This window comes from Arabidopsis thaliana, chromosome 5 (genome assembly GCF_000001735.4).
Source record: "Arabidopsis thaliana chromosome 5, partial sequence".
In the NCBI taxonomy this organism is placed as follows: domain Eukaryota; kingdom Viridiplantae; phylum Streptophyta; class Magnoliopsida; order Brassicales; family Brassicaceae; genus Arabidopsis; species Arabidopsis thaliana.
The window spans coordinates 23,024,594-23,037,085 of NC_003076.8; the positions used below are offsets into that span (position 1 = coordinate 23,024,594).

General features: G+C 34.9%; 4 protein-coding genes across 4 annotated transcripts; 3 read left to right on the forward strand and 1 right to left on the reverse strand.

Annotated features, from left to right (window-relative positions):
* The first annotated feature begins 302 nt into the window (after positions 1-302).
* Positions 303-1,322, forward strand: AT5G56920 (Cystatin/monellin superfamily protein). The gene is made up of 2 exons (NM_125074.1): positions 303-589; positions 672-1,322. The coding sequence occupies exons 1-2, from the start codon at positions 407-409 to the stop codon at positions 1,170-1,172; spliced, it is 684 nt and encodes a 227-aa protein (NP_200502.1). The 5' UTR covers positions 303-406; the 3' UTR covers positions 1,173-1,322.
* A 1,742-nt stretch (positions 1,323-3,064) lies between these two features.
* EMB1789 (CCCH-type zinc finger family protein) lies at positions 3,065-6,046 on the reverse strand. Its single transcript, NM_125075.3, has 7 exons — positions 5,816-6,046; positions 4,941-5,683; positions 4,798-4,863; positions 4,564-4,695; positions 4,428-4,478; positions 4,190-4,330; positions 3,065-4,093 (listed from the first exon to the last, which is right to left on the reverse strand). Exons 1-7 carry the CDS (start codon positions 5,970-5,972, stop codon positions 3,356-3,358), a joined length of 2,028 nt encoding a protein of 675 aa, NP_200503.1. The 5' UTR covers positions 5,973-6,046; the 3' UTR covers positions 3,065-3,355.
* Positions 6,047-6,153: 107 nt separating this feature from the next.
* AT5G56940 (Ribosomal protein S16 family protein) lies at positions 6,154-7,818 on the forward strand. The gene is made up of 3 exons (NM_125076.4): positions 6,154-6,418; positions 6,506-6,551; positions 7,379-7,818. The coding sequence occupies exons 1-3, from the start codon at positions 6,286-6,288 to the stop codon at positions 7,605-7,607; spliced, it is 408 nt and encodes a 135-aa protein (NP_200504.1). The 5' UTR covers positions 6,154-6,285; the 3' UTR covers positions 7,608-7,818.
* A 37-nt stretch (positions 7,819-7,855) lies between these two features.
* NAP1;3 (nucleosome assembly protein 1;3) lies at positions 7,856-11,100 on the forward strand. Its single transcript, NM_125077.4, has 12 exons — positions 7,856-8,070; positions 8,153-8,196; positions 8,325-8,420; positions 8,630-8,722; positions 8,855-8,942; positions 9,031-9,092; positions 9,181-9,365; positions 9,498-9,675; positions 9,763-9,806; positions 9,953-10,154; positions 10,251-10,268; positions 10,638-11,100. Exons 1-12 carry the CDS (start codon positions 8,025-8,027, stop codon positions 10,704-10,706), a joined length of 1,125 nt encoding a protein of 374 aa, NP_568844.1. The 5' UTR covers positions 7,856-8,024; the 3' UTR covers positions 10,707-11,100.
* Positions 11,101-12,492: the final 1,392 nt, after the last annotated feature.

Genomic DNA, 12,492 nt, shown 5'->3' on the forward strand with positions numbered 1-12,492 from the left:
AGACCATCTTCATTGGGGGTATCTCATAGGAGTTTCTCACAATTAAAAATATAAAAATAATAAAAATGAAGGAGAGAGAGTGTAGAAAGTTTCCACTTGAGAAACTTTGAGATACTCTGTACAACCCATCATGACAATTCTCATTTTACTATTGGTTTAATTTTTTAACTAAAATACTTTTTTAATCAAATAATCAAATTATAATATAATATTAATATTTTTTTGTTTGAGAAACTTTGTGGGTTTCTCATGGATGGAATAGATGGAAATGCCCTTAGCTGCAGCATGCATTGAGAATACGTAGATACTTTCTCTCGAATCTTCTTCTTCAGAAAGAAAAAAAGAGAAAAGAAAACACGACAATTGTCTTCTCTTCTCGAAGGTGCGTTAGGGTTCCGATCTAATCATGGCGGACTCTCTTTTGATGGAGGTTAACTATCGCCGGCCTGAAAAGATTCCGAAGTTGGACGAAGATTGTGAAGGATCGGAATCTTCGTCGAAACAGCGCGTGGTCAAGTGGGGAACAGCGGAAGATGATGAATACTTGCGACAGTATTTGTTGTTTCACTATCAATTCCAGAAAACTCAGGTAAGAAAAAACCCCTAGATTTCTCTGTAGTTAGGGTTGAGATTTGAAATCTGATTATGGAATCTGTTTTGTTGAAAATTAGGGTTTCTCGATTAAATGGGAGCAATTTGATTACAATTTTCGTAGTAGATCAATGGATAAGTCTCCAAATGAAATCAGCGAGAGAAAAAGCAATGCCGTATTGATCCGTGAGATGACACTCACTGCTATCGACAAACACAACGAAGCTCATGGAACCAAACTTGTGTTTGTGGAGCATGTTGAGGCAAATTACCAATTGACCAGAGGTCTTACCTGCTGGTTAACATTTTGGGCTACAGATATGGCCTCTTCCCCTCCACAGTCTAAAATCTATCAAGCACATGTGTGGCGTCGCGGACAAAACTTTCACACTTTTATATTCAGGCTCAAGCCCACAGATGAAGAGATTGAAGCTGTTGAAGTGCAGCCACCGTCTCCCATGCTTTATGAATTAGATAAACCACCGATTGTCTTTTCTCGACCTGGTCCTGAAGATGAAGCATTGCCTGGTGTCCCCTTTGTCTTCAATCGAACTGGAGCTGGTCTTGACCCCGATTGGTAGAGTATGCTCTTGATCCCGATAGGATAATGTATGCCAGTCCCTTTTTGGCATTGACTAGTAATATTTCTAATGTAAGTCGTCGGTTTGGAAATTTTGTTACTTGGTCAAACTTTTTTACAAGGAAATTATGTACTATCACTTATCCATAGATATACCATTAACCGTGAGTAATTTATATTATCAACACACACTATTCGTATTGACATCGAATAAATACAAGGTCCCATAAATTGACCTGAACCTATTCTTATGTTATGATGCAGAGGAATATAATTAAGTAAGAGATAAGTTGGAAAGTAGACACTTTTTTTATAAATAATTTGCAAAGTAGGTAGTTTTTTTAGAAATATGAGAAATAGACACTTTTCTCTTTCCTCTCTAATACAACTTTTTGTCTAATAGAGATTTTAGTAAATGACTTATATAACCTTTTGTTATTTTGTTATGTAGTAAGATAAAGACAAAACTCAAGTCAAATCCTACTTTTTATTTTTACTTAAATATTTTTACTTTATTTGATGATATTTCTTCATAAAAATTTACCACATAATCATATTAGTTCTTAAAATTTTTATGTGAATCTAAAAAATCTAATTTTGCTATATTTTAAAAATATGTAGCAATTTTTATTTAATCTCAGCCGACGGTGTACGTGATATTGTTAAAATTGGTGTACTAATGGTAGTATACAACAATAACGTAAAAATTAATATATAATTACTGATGTAGAAAATGATACACTGAGTATAACAGTGTACAAAATGATGTACATAGATGATGAAAAATATGGTGTACATAATCGTACACCTTTAAAAATCTATGAGACAGTGTACTAACATTGGTGTACGAGATGATGTACACCACTAATTGAAATAATGATTTATACATTCTCTATAAGTGTACACCAAGTTTTGTACACTTTGTCTACCAATCTTGTATGTTATCATTTAAAAGTTGTATATATCATTCTATCCACCAATCGTCATAATAGTTTCAATCATTTTGTACACCATTAAGAGTAACTTAATTATGTACACCATCATGTACACCATTATATTGAATAATAATATTTGGTTTATACAATCATTATGTTTGTAAAATATTAAAAACAATATTACTTATATTAATAAGTATAAGAGAAGTCAGTGATGATTTATGAAATATCGGTGTACACACTTGTACACCAACGAATAATGGTTAGTGTACAAAACAATGTTTTAAATGTTTGTGCATTATAATGATGACAGATAAATACTCTAAAAGTCAATGTAATTTAAAAAAAAAAAAAAATTTAAATATTTAAGAAAACTAAAATAAAAAAACAAAAAGATAAAGACAAACAAAATAAAGTAAAAATAGTTCCTCATATAATTTTTATTCTCTCTCAAGATAAAGGGTATTTTAGTATTTGATATGTATTTTGTCTTTTAGTCTATTAGATAAATTCTCTATCTCACAAAAAGCAAAAAAAGTGTCTATCTCTCTAATTTTTAAAAAAACTACCTATTTTACAAATTATTTTTGAAAAAGTGTCTATTTTGCCAATAAGCCCATTAAATAATGTTTATTCATAGATTGTTTTTCTTTTTGAGGGTAACCTTTAAATGTTTGAAGTTTATGTATCAAATGATTGATGTTCACAAGAACTTAAAGAATTACTTTTCAATACCAATATTTTGTAGTAATAATACTTAGAAGTTAATTAAAAGCTAATTTTACGTTCTACGTAATTTTGCATGAGAATATATAGTCTTATAGTAATACAGCACCAGTGCACCACCCACTCCGTTTCCCTTATGTCTTCCTAAACATGTATTGTTTGGCTGTAAACATGCTCGAAAGATGTTGTTTAATTAAAATCTGATAACAAAAGTTGCAAACAAAATCCCAACCGTAGCTATTTTTATCCTTACAAATGGATAAATAAGCCAAAAATAACAGTTTCAAGTCTTACACTAAACTGATCTGATTGGATCATCGAAAACAAATTGAGCAAAACTTGGATTTCTTCAGACTTTTGAGATTATTCAACCGAATAAACCTTATTCATAGACCAATACAATAATTATCTACATCAAAGTTATCACTCCCGTGAAATTTTACGAGAGATCAATAGCTTTAAATATTGATGCTCTGTTTCATCTACATGAAGTATAACTTTTATCTCAAAAACCAAATTAAGATCAGTTTTTGCCGTGGCTGAAGCTCGACAAGAACTCGAGAATCTTGGAAGATATGTTCCCTGAGTTTCTGGTTACAGCCGTGTCAACAGTAACATTGCTCTTATTTACAGCTTCTGTTGGATCATTGTTGCCTCGTTCAACTTTAGCGGATTCGAATTCTGCAGCGAGTTTCATGGCTGAGAGTAGAGAACTTTGAATGTGTGAGCTAGGCGTAGTCTTGAGATTTTTACTACTTGCTGGTTTTTGAGGCTCTCGATTCAGAGTTTTTTGTTCTTCTGATGCAAATGATAAGAAACTTATTCCTTTTGGAGGCCCCAGAGGGAGAAAGCTTCCCTGTTGTGACTGCTTCAATGTCTGACTATCAGAGTTGTCTGTGTTTGGCTTGGACGCAGAAGACGCTTTCACCGTATCCTCTTGTGAGGTTTTGTCTAAAGAGAGAAAACTCATACCCTTTGGAGCAACGGATGGTTTTCTCAAAGGAGGAACCTGTGGAGGCGTTACATGTTCATTGATCTTTGAAGATGATGCATCAGATGAGTTTCGTTGGTTAGAATGACTTGAGGGCTTCAAAAACGCAACAGAGCTTGAAACTCTTGCTTGGATCGCCGGTAATTTGGCTATGGCATCTCTCACGGATTGTTTTTTTGTTTTCTGAGGCGAGAAAGACGCTGCAGTGATCTTAGTAGACGAGACTGTTACATTTGCACTCGGCGTGTCTGAAGCAGATTGTGGAGTACCCTGTTAAGTGAAGATTAGTATAGTAGGATCAAAAGATCAATAAGTTATTAGACTCTGGAAGAAGAATCATGAGAAGATCGAGAGATTGGTTTTTACCTTATGCGAAAACAAACAACTATCACCCCTGTAGCAGAAACCTTTAGTAATGAAATTATTGCAAGGGTATTTGGAGAGATCATGGTCGAAAGGACAATCATCTCCTTTCATACATGACTGGGTTGCAAAGTAGCAGCAAGGCTGAAACAACAAGAAGACACGAGTATTAGAGACCAAGGAGATGACCCAGCTATTTAAACTTGAGAAAATAAGTTATCTCTTGAAACAGTAATCTTACCGAACATTTGGTTTCCGGTATTGTATCATGTGAAAATTTGCATTTATCTCCCTACAAAAGAAGAAAAACAAGTGCATCAGCAAACAAAACTTTTAAATCCAAAGAAATATTTATAATCCAAAGCCGTTGTGTAGACCTCATGGCACCGCCCCTTGAGATAGTGTCGACAATACTTGATAGGCTTTGGTTTTGGAGCTACTGGTTTCAGTTTCAGCTTTTTCACGCCAAGGGCTATACGCTCTTGAGCTCTTTTTATCCTAGCTTTTGCCTGCATGAAATAGCTTATCAGTAAGTAAACATCTTACTCCACACACAAAATGATTGTAAGATATCCCCGTAATATGTCAAAGAAATGCATACACTACATTACCCTCTTTCTGGCTTTTGCATCCTTAGAAGGCGCAGACCTTTTTTTGATGGAGGTTCCAGGATCCATCTGCAAGTTAAAATACAAGTCAGATTTTATTAACACCTAAGCAACATAACATAACAAGATTCTTTAATATTGGATACCTTTGCTTCGTTACTGAAAGTTTGATCAATCTTCTTGGCTTGATTATCTACATTCATTACCTCAACACCAAAACTCTTATGACTAGTGAGATGGCTATTACCAGTTCCATCTTGTGAGACCTGATACTCCTCATGTCTTTCGACTGTTTCATCATCTTCTACAAGCATATCATCATTATCATCCCCTGATATCTCTCCTTCTTCTACATCATCACCTCCAACTATCCGAGACACAGAATCTACCAAAACCGGACTATTATCAACAGGTTTCTCTAATTCCATCTCTCTTTGAACTGTTCCATTACAAGCTTCCAAAACTCCAGAACTTATAACCTCATTAGATTCAACAGATTTAGGAACCTCCTCTGCCTTTTTCTCACTTTCAACTGGATCTACTTGAACTTGAGTTGCAATATTAGGCTTCTCCAGGACATTTTGGACAATGTCATAGTCATTCACATCCAATGCCTCAAAGAGATTCACACAACTTTCTGGAACAGAATCTTGAGTTTCATTAATCATAAGCTCAAAGCTATCGAAAAAATCTGTGTGTCTACTAACAACAGATGCATCTTGCAAGTCAATTCCATCACAAATATCTCCAAGCATCAAACTCTTTTCCTGTGAAATTGTTTCCACCTTCTCACCACTTGAATCACCAGACACTCCATTGAGTTTTGATTCCGTAATTGATAAATTCTCCGGCGGTTCGCAAGTTTCTCCCGGAGACTCTTGAGCAATTTCTATGTAAGAAAACACAAATAGCATCAGAAATAGTTTCAGGCAATTTCAAGCAACAGATGAACTTTGAATTTTGATTACTAGAAGATGAATTAATCATTCCTAAGAACTTTGACTTCGAATCGAACACTGACCTGTTCGTAAGACCAGCTCCTGGAGAACTGCCGGTGTGGCAAGAGAAATTTGAGGCTCCCGATCGAAACTCGAGCAAAAGTGATAAAGCAAAGAGCGATAATTTCGATTCGGCAGATGCGTGCGTCGGTGAGGAAACGGAGCGACGGAAGATTCCATTGTCTCCGCCGGAGAATAATCTCAACCAGTACCGATAGGCTCAACTTCGGCTTGTCTTTCGCCGGAGAAAGGCCGTCTTGTGGCGGTGGACGATTTAAAAATCTTTATTGGGCTTGTATCATCTTTGATGTTAATGGGCTTCCTGATTTTGTAGGCCCAATGAATCCTTCAACAAACGGCGTCGTAATAAGGATCCAAACCCTAAAAGATTTATGGATTCAGAGTTTTCGAAATTGGAATTTCTCACTCTCTCTATCTCTCTTAGCCAGCTCTGATCATTTCGATTTTTTTCCGGTGAAAAGGGAGGAGAAACATGGTTGTACGTATCAGACTGTCGAGATTTGGATGCAAAAATCGGCCATTTTTTAGGGTTATGGCTGCTGATAGCAGATCTCCAAGAGACGGGAAGCATCTTGAGGTCTTAGGTTACTTCAATCCTTTGCCAGGTGATTGACAAAACAAAATGTATTCCAATTGGTGTTGTTCGTAGAGTTTTCGATTAAAATACACGATCTCTTGGTCTATGTGTTCAGGCCAGGACGGTGGTAAGAGGATGGGTCTCAAGTTCGATCGAATTAAGTATGTTTCTTCTCATCTAATTCTCTAGTTTCTTATGTTTTTTTCGGTAAAATCAGGTAGGTTTTGGGTTGAATTTACTCAGAAAGAGGTCTCTGAATGCTTCACTAGATGATTAAGGCTTTTCTGCATTTGAAGTGTTTTGGTTAATTGCTAAAGTTAGCTTCTAGCCGCCTCTAGATATCTTAATGCATTGTTGTATAGTCAACATTGTGTTATAGTTAACTATCTTTCGATCTGATACAAAGGAGCTGAGTTCAGTCTTTGAATGGTTTTTGTTATCGAAAGGCGAATGAATCTACATGTTTCCCATGGTTGGTTTTGATCACTTTCTTTCTCTTCATGGTATTGAACCATTAGTTGAAGCAATTTTCTACCTCATTTAATCACTAACTTATGAAAGGAAAAACTGAAATATTTGTGGAAATTCATCAACAAGTTTTGTTATATAACAAATGAAACTTCTCCGCCAGTCTTGAGTCTTTCTATGGAACTTCTGCTCTGAGTTCTGGAATTGTTTCTTATTAGTGTAAGATGAAGAACCTGTTGATTATCTATTCGTATACACACTTACTTACATTCTTAATTGTTCACCATATACAACCTCTTTTGCATAATTGTATGGTCATGTAGCTTTAGAATCTTGTCATGCTCTTTATCATCATCTAAAATTAAGATTATAATGTCCGGATATTAGAAGAACACATGTCAAGACTACTTAAAAGTTAGATCCTGGTCTGTCTTTCTTTTGTTCTGAATGACTAGTTTCAACAGAGGATGCATATAGTTTGATTAATGGACATTTTGTTTGATTCTCTTGTTCTGTACAGGTACTGGTTATCTGTTGGTGCTCAGCCATCAGACCCGGTTCAACGTCTCCTATTCAGATCCGGTTTACTTCCTCCTCCTCCAATGGTGGCTATGGGACGTAAAGGTGGAGCACGAGACACACGCCCAGTTGATCCGATGACTGGTCGCTATGTGGATGCAGAGAATAAAACAGTTAATGCCAATGATAACCAGCCTAAGGAAGAGGATACAGAAGCCAAGAGTGCATGATTCATTAGCCTTCTGTCATCGTAGCTTTTCAAGTTCACTTTGTTGTCGATTATATTGTGTAATGCAGCATTAGACAACTGACTTGTTTCCTTTGTTTGGCGATAAACGGCAAGGTGTTTGGCACTTTTTGCAGAAACGGCACATATTTTGCATTGGGATATTTTAGATTTTAAAAAATGAAAAAGTAAATAAAAATGCCAGCGAGGGAATTAAAAAAAAAAGAATGGCAGTTGTTAGGTTTAAATTTTATAAAGGAGGAAGCCACGTTTTGCGTTTAGTCGCCACCCAGAAAAAACCCTCAAGTCTTCTTCTTCTTCCTCAATCTCTCCACCTCTTTTCAAACCTTCTTCACACTCTCTCTCAATCAATCCTTTTTCTTCTCAAATCTTTCAGTTTTGATCTCTAAATTTCCAGAAAATGAGCAACGATAAGGACAGTTTCAATGTCAGCGATCTCACTTCTGGTAAATCTATATCTCCGATTTTGTTTCTGCGGCTTTGCTTCTTCTTAGTCAAAGTTTTAGAAGCTTTTTTGTTTGTTTGCAGCTCTTAAAGATGAGGATCGAGCTGGTCTTGTCAACGCTCTTAAGGTGAGTTTCTCTATCTCTTCTTATATCGATTTGCATTATACTTGAAGAGGAACATGTAATTTGGGCGTTTCGTCATTTTATAGTTTCTGTGGAGATTTTTTTGTAACTGTTATGTGTTTGATTCACAGAACAAGCTCCAGAATCTAGCTGGACAACATTCTGATGTGCTCGAGAATCTGACTCCTAAAATTAGAAGGCGTGTTGAGGTTTTGCGGGAGATTCAGGTTTGGGAAAACTTCCATTCACTTTTTATGAGCTCTATGCTTATGTTGTGATTAACGTTTCCTATATAAGCTTTTGTTCAATAGATTGGTGTAGATTGATATGGTATCTTGTGAGTATGATGTTGAAATGTATATTTGTATGCTTTTGATTATATGAGAATGCTGTGCATTCTTTTGATGATTATCTGAGAATCCTTTTCGTTTTTTAGGGCAAACATGATGAAATAGAGACAAAATTCCGCGAGGAGAGAGCTGCTCTTGAAGCCAAGTATCAAAAGTTATATCAGCCTTTGTATAACAAGGTAATTTGGTTGTAGCAAGATTAAACTATTTTGAAAAATTTAGTTATCCTGTATTTTCTTTATTTCCAGCTGTGTTGGCTTTAGTTAGCTTCGAATTTCTCTTGACACTGGCTTGACATTTGGAATGTGCAGCGTTATGAGATTGTGAATGGAGCTACTGAAGTTGAAGGGGCTCCAGAGGATGCTAAGATGGACCAAGGAGACGAGAAAACTGCAGAAGGTACTCTCTCTCTCTCTTTGCCTTTGTAAATTGTAATCATTCTTGCAAGAAAAAAACAATTTGCTTATTTCACCGGGCTGGATTGCAGAGAAAGGAGTCCCTAGTTTCTGGCTGACTGCTCTGAAAAATAATGATGTTATATCTGAAGAGGTTGGTGTTACATCTATGATTGTTCATTTAGAGTTACTTAATCATATCCATGGAAATTGACCAGAGTTTTAATTTCTTTTGATTTCAGATCACAGAGCGTGATGAAGGAGCCCTTATATATCTTAAAGATATCAAGTGGTGCAAGATTGAAGAACCAAAGGGATTCAAACTTGAGTTTTTCTTCGACCAGAATCCTTACTTCAAAAACACCCTATTAACAAAGGCGTATCATATGATTGATGAAGATGAGCCTCTGCTTGAGAAGGCTATTGGGTAATTGTTGATAACTTTTTTGTAATATTTATTCCCTAGCATATTTTGTTCTGAGATTCTTCCAAGGAGCTGCGGAATCTTGTACTGACTTATGCACTAACATGGATTTTGATTCTTTGTTCTTTGTCTCAGGACAGAGATTGATTGGTATCCTGGAAAATGCTTAACTCAGAAGATTCTTAAGAAGAAGCCTAAGAAAGGTGCAAAGAATGCCAAGCCAATTACCAAAACTGAAGATTGTGAAAGCTTCTTCAACTTCTTCAATCCTCCCCAAGTTCCTGATGATGATGAAGACATTGACGAAGAAAGAGTATGATATCATTTGGTTTTAAGACAGGCCCTATTTTGACTATGTTTGATTATACTTTTGTAGTAATGTTTTCTGTTCTTGGTGCAGGCCGAGGAACTTCAGAATCTGATGGAACAAGATTATGACATTGGGTTCGTCTTCTTGAACATAAACTCTGTCAATTTAATATATTCCGTCTAACTTATTACCAACTGTATAAGAGCTCTAGCTAGCATCTTTTATCGGAAAGTTAATACATTATTTAGTATCTGATTCAAGTATTCCTTGCTTCTTGCAGTTCTACAATCCGGGAGAAGATCATACCTCATGCTGTCTCATGGTTTACTGGTGAGGCTATTGAGGGAGAGGAGTTTGAAATAGACAATGACGATGAAGATGATATCGATGAGGATGAAGATGAGGATGAAGAAGATGAAGACGAAGATGAGGAAGAAGACGACGAAGATGAGGAGGAAGAAGTAAGCAAGACCAAAAAGAAGGTATTGGATTCCTCTTGTTTCATTTCTTCTTGTCATGGAATTACCTTTTCTGAGTTAGTTACTAACTTTTTGATATTGTGTTGAATGTTTATGCAGCCATCAGTCTTACACAAGGTACATAGCCATATTCCACCCTTCTTATAGTATTTGTCTGAGTTAATTAGATAATCCGATACCAATGAGTCATACAACGGTCATAAACTATTGACATTTATAGGCTAGACCATGATCTAAAAAGTAGAGAACATGACCCGTGAATTAGGAGATAGCTGAAATTAACTGATTAAGCTCACTATGCACGAATCTGTGAATCATAGAAACTTGAACTCTTATATGACTGAGAATTATAAATGAAACTATGTAGAATCCTTCTCATGCATATTTATAAGCTTAGGCTAAATCTAGTACTTGCAAACCATTGTGCTATGTTTGTGATAATGAGATGGATTCTATAGTCATACTCTTTTTGAAATCATATTGCAGAAAGGAGGGAGACCTCAGGTTACCGATGATCAACAAGGAGAGAGGCCTCCTGAATGCAAACAACAGTAAACAAAATCGAAAAGTCTAAACGAAAACCAGTAAAAGAAAAACAAATGTTTTGGGTTTTGAGTGAAGTTTCATGGCCTAGTTTTTTGCTTCCATGTAAGGCAAAATGTTTTGAAGACTGCTCATAGGAATGTTGCTGTAGGCAAAAGAGTGAGTTTCTCCATGTGGAGATACTTGATAAATTATTTTTGGTGCATTTGTTTTTTTTTTTTTTAATCACTAAGTTGAATTTTGGTGTGTTCGTCAAAATTATATCTTTTTACCACTTGAATTAAGTCTCTTTTGGTTTCTTTAATTTAAAAATAAATAAATCTTATCATTGTTTTTTTTGTGTGGACATAAGTGTATTATTCTTATTGTAAACCAAGAAAAAAGAACAGAAAGAAATTTGTTTTCATGTAGTTTCTTCTTCAATGGGTCGATTAGTATTTCATTATGGTCAAAGTCAAATTAATCACACACCGTGACCATTAGCAATTTAGCATTAGTGAGTGTCGTTATTCGTTAATAAATCAATTAATTGAGTCATTTAAATAGTAAACGTTAAAATCAAAGATGCACACGAAAGGGACTCTTTCTATATACAGAAAAAAATATATGTACTTGTTTTAATAGTTGATTTTGACTCCAAATGGAATTTGCTGATTCTACCAAACAACGGTTTTGGATTAATGCGTATTTGTTTTTGAATATTTTGCTTCACCGTAACAAATCATGTCCTCTCAAGGACTGAAGATTCTTTTATCAGTTAATTACAAATACAATTAGTGCTAATGAATCATTTCACATTACCCTGAGGTTATCAAACTATTGACTTCAAATCTTTGTCGTCCATTGACTTTTTTTTTTTTTACAGCTTTGTCGTCCATTGACTATAAATGTTATATTGGAGTATTGTTTAAGCGTGATTAATTTTTTCTAAAGCATGATTTAGTCAATTAGTTATTTTTTTTGCTTTTAGTGCTATTTGATCTGAATTTGAATCTAATACTCCGTTTTATTAGAAGTTTAATATTACTATTAAGGTAATCCCAAACAATAGATCATAACCCAAATATTTGATCAAAATTCAAAAGTAATGATCTAAAAGGCGTCTTTATCTTAAACTTTATACAAGATGGCTTGTAAATCAATAGTATGATACTATTTTAATAGCACGAATCAGCCAAAAGAATTTAAGACATGTAGGGTTTTATCCAAATGTTTTGTAGTAATAATTGCCTATAAAGTTATGTTCCCTCAAAAGACACAACCTAACGGAAAAATGACTGAAACAGGGAAACTGCTACATTCTCTTTTGGCCAATGTATCTGTAAGTCAGTTAATTCAATGAATGGGGATGCTAATCCAAATAGACTGTGGACAATGATTCATCACTTTAGTTGATATCATTCAAGTTCCAATATTCAAACGAATTGGCTTTCTACGGTAATAGCTAGTCTTTAACATGTAAAAAGAACAGTAAACAACTATTTTCAAAATAAGATATTTTTATATAGAGTAAATGTAAAACCAAACGCATATATCATTCTATTTTTGTTTAATTTTTACGTTTGCAATTTACAAAACAAAATGCTAAAAATGTTTAAGATAGAGAGTTCATGTAAAAGATATATATACAGTAATTTATAAATGTTTTGAATTATTGGGTCAGATCATCCCGTTTGATGATAATTAGCCATATTTAATTGCCGATATCATATAGTGCGATAAAAAAAATCATATATATAGTGAGTGGATTCGAACGATGAAAGCGATATAATTAATATACCTATTTTGGTAAGACTAG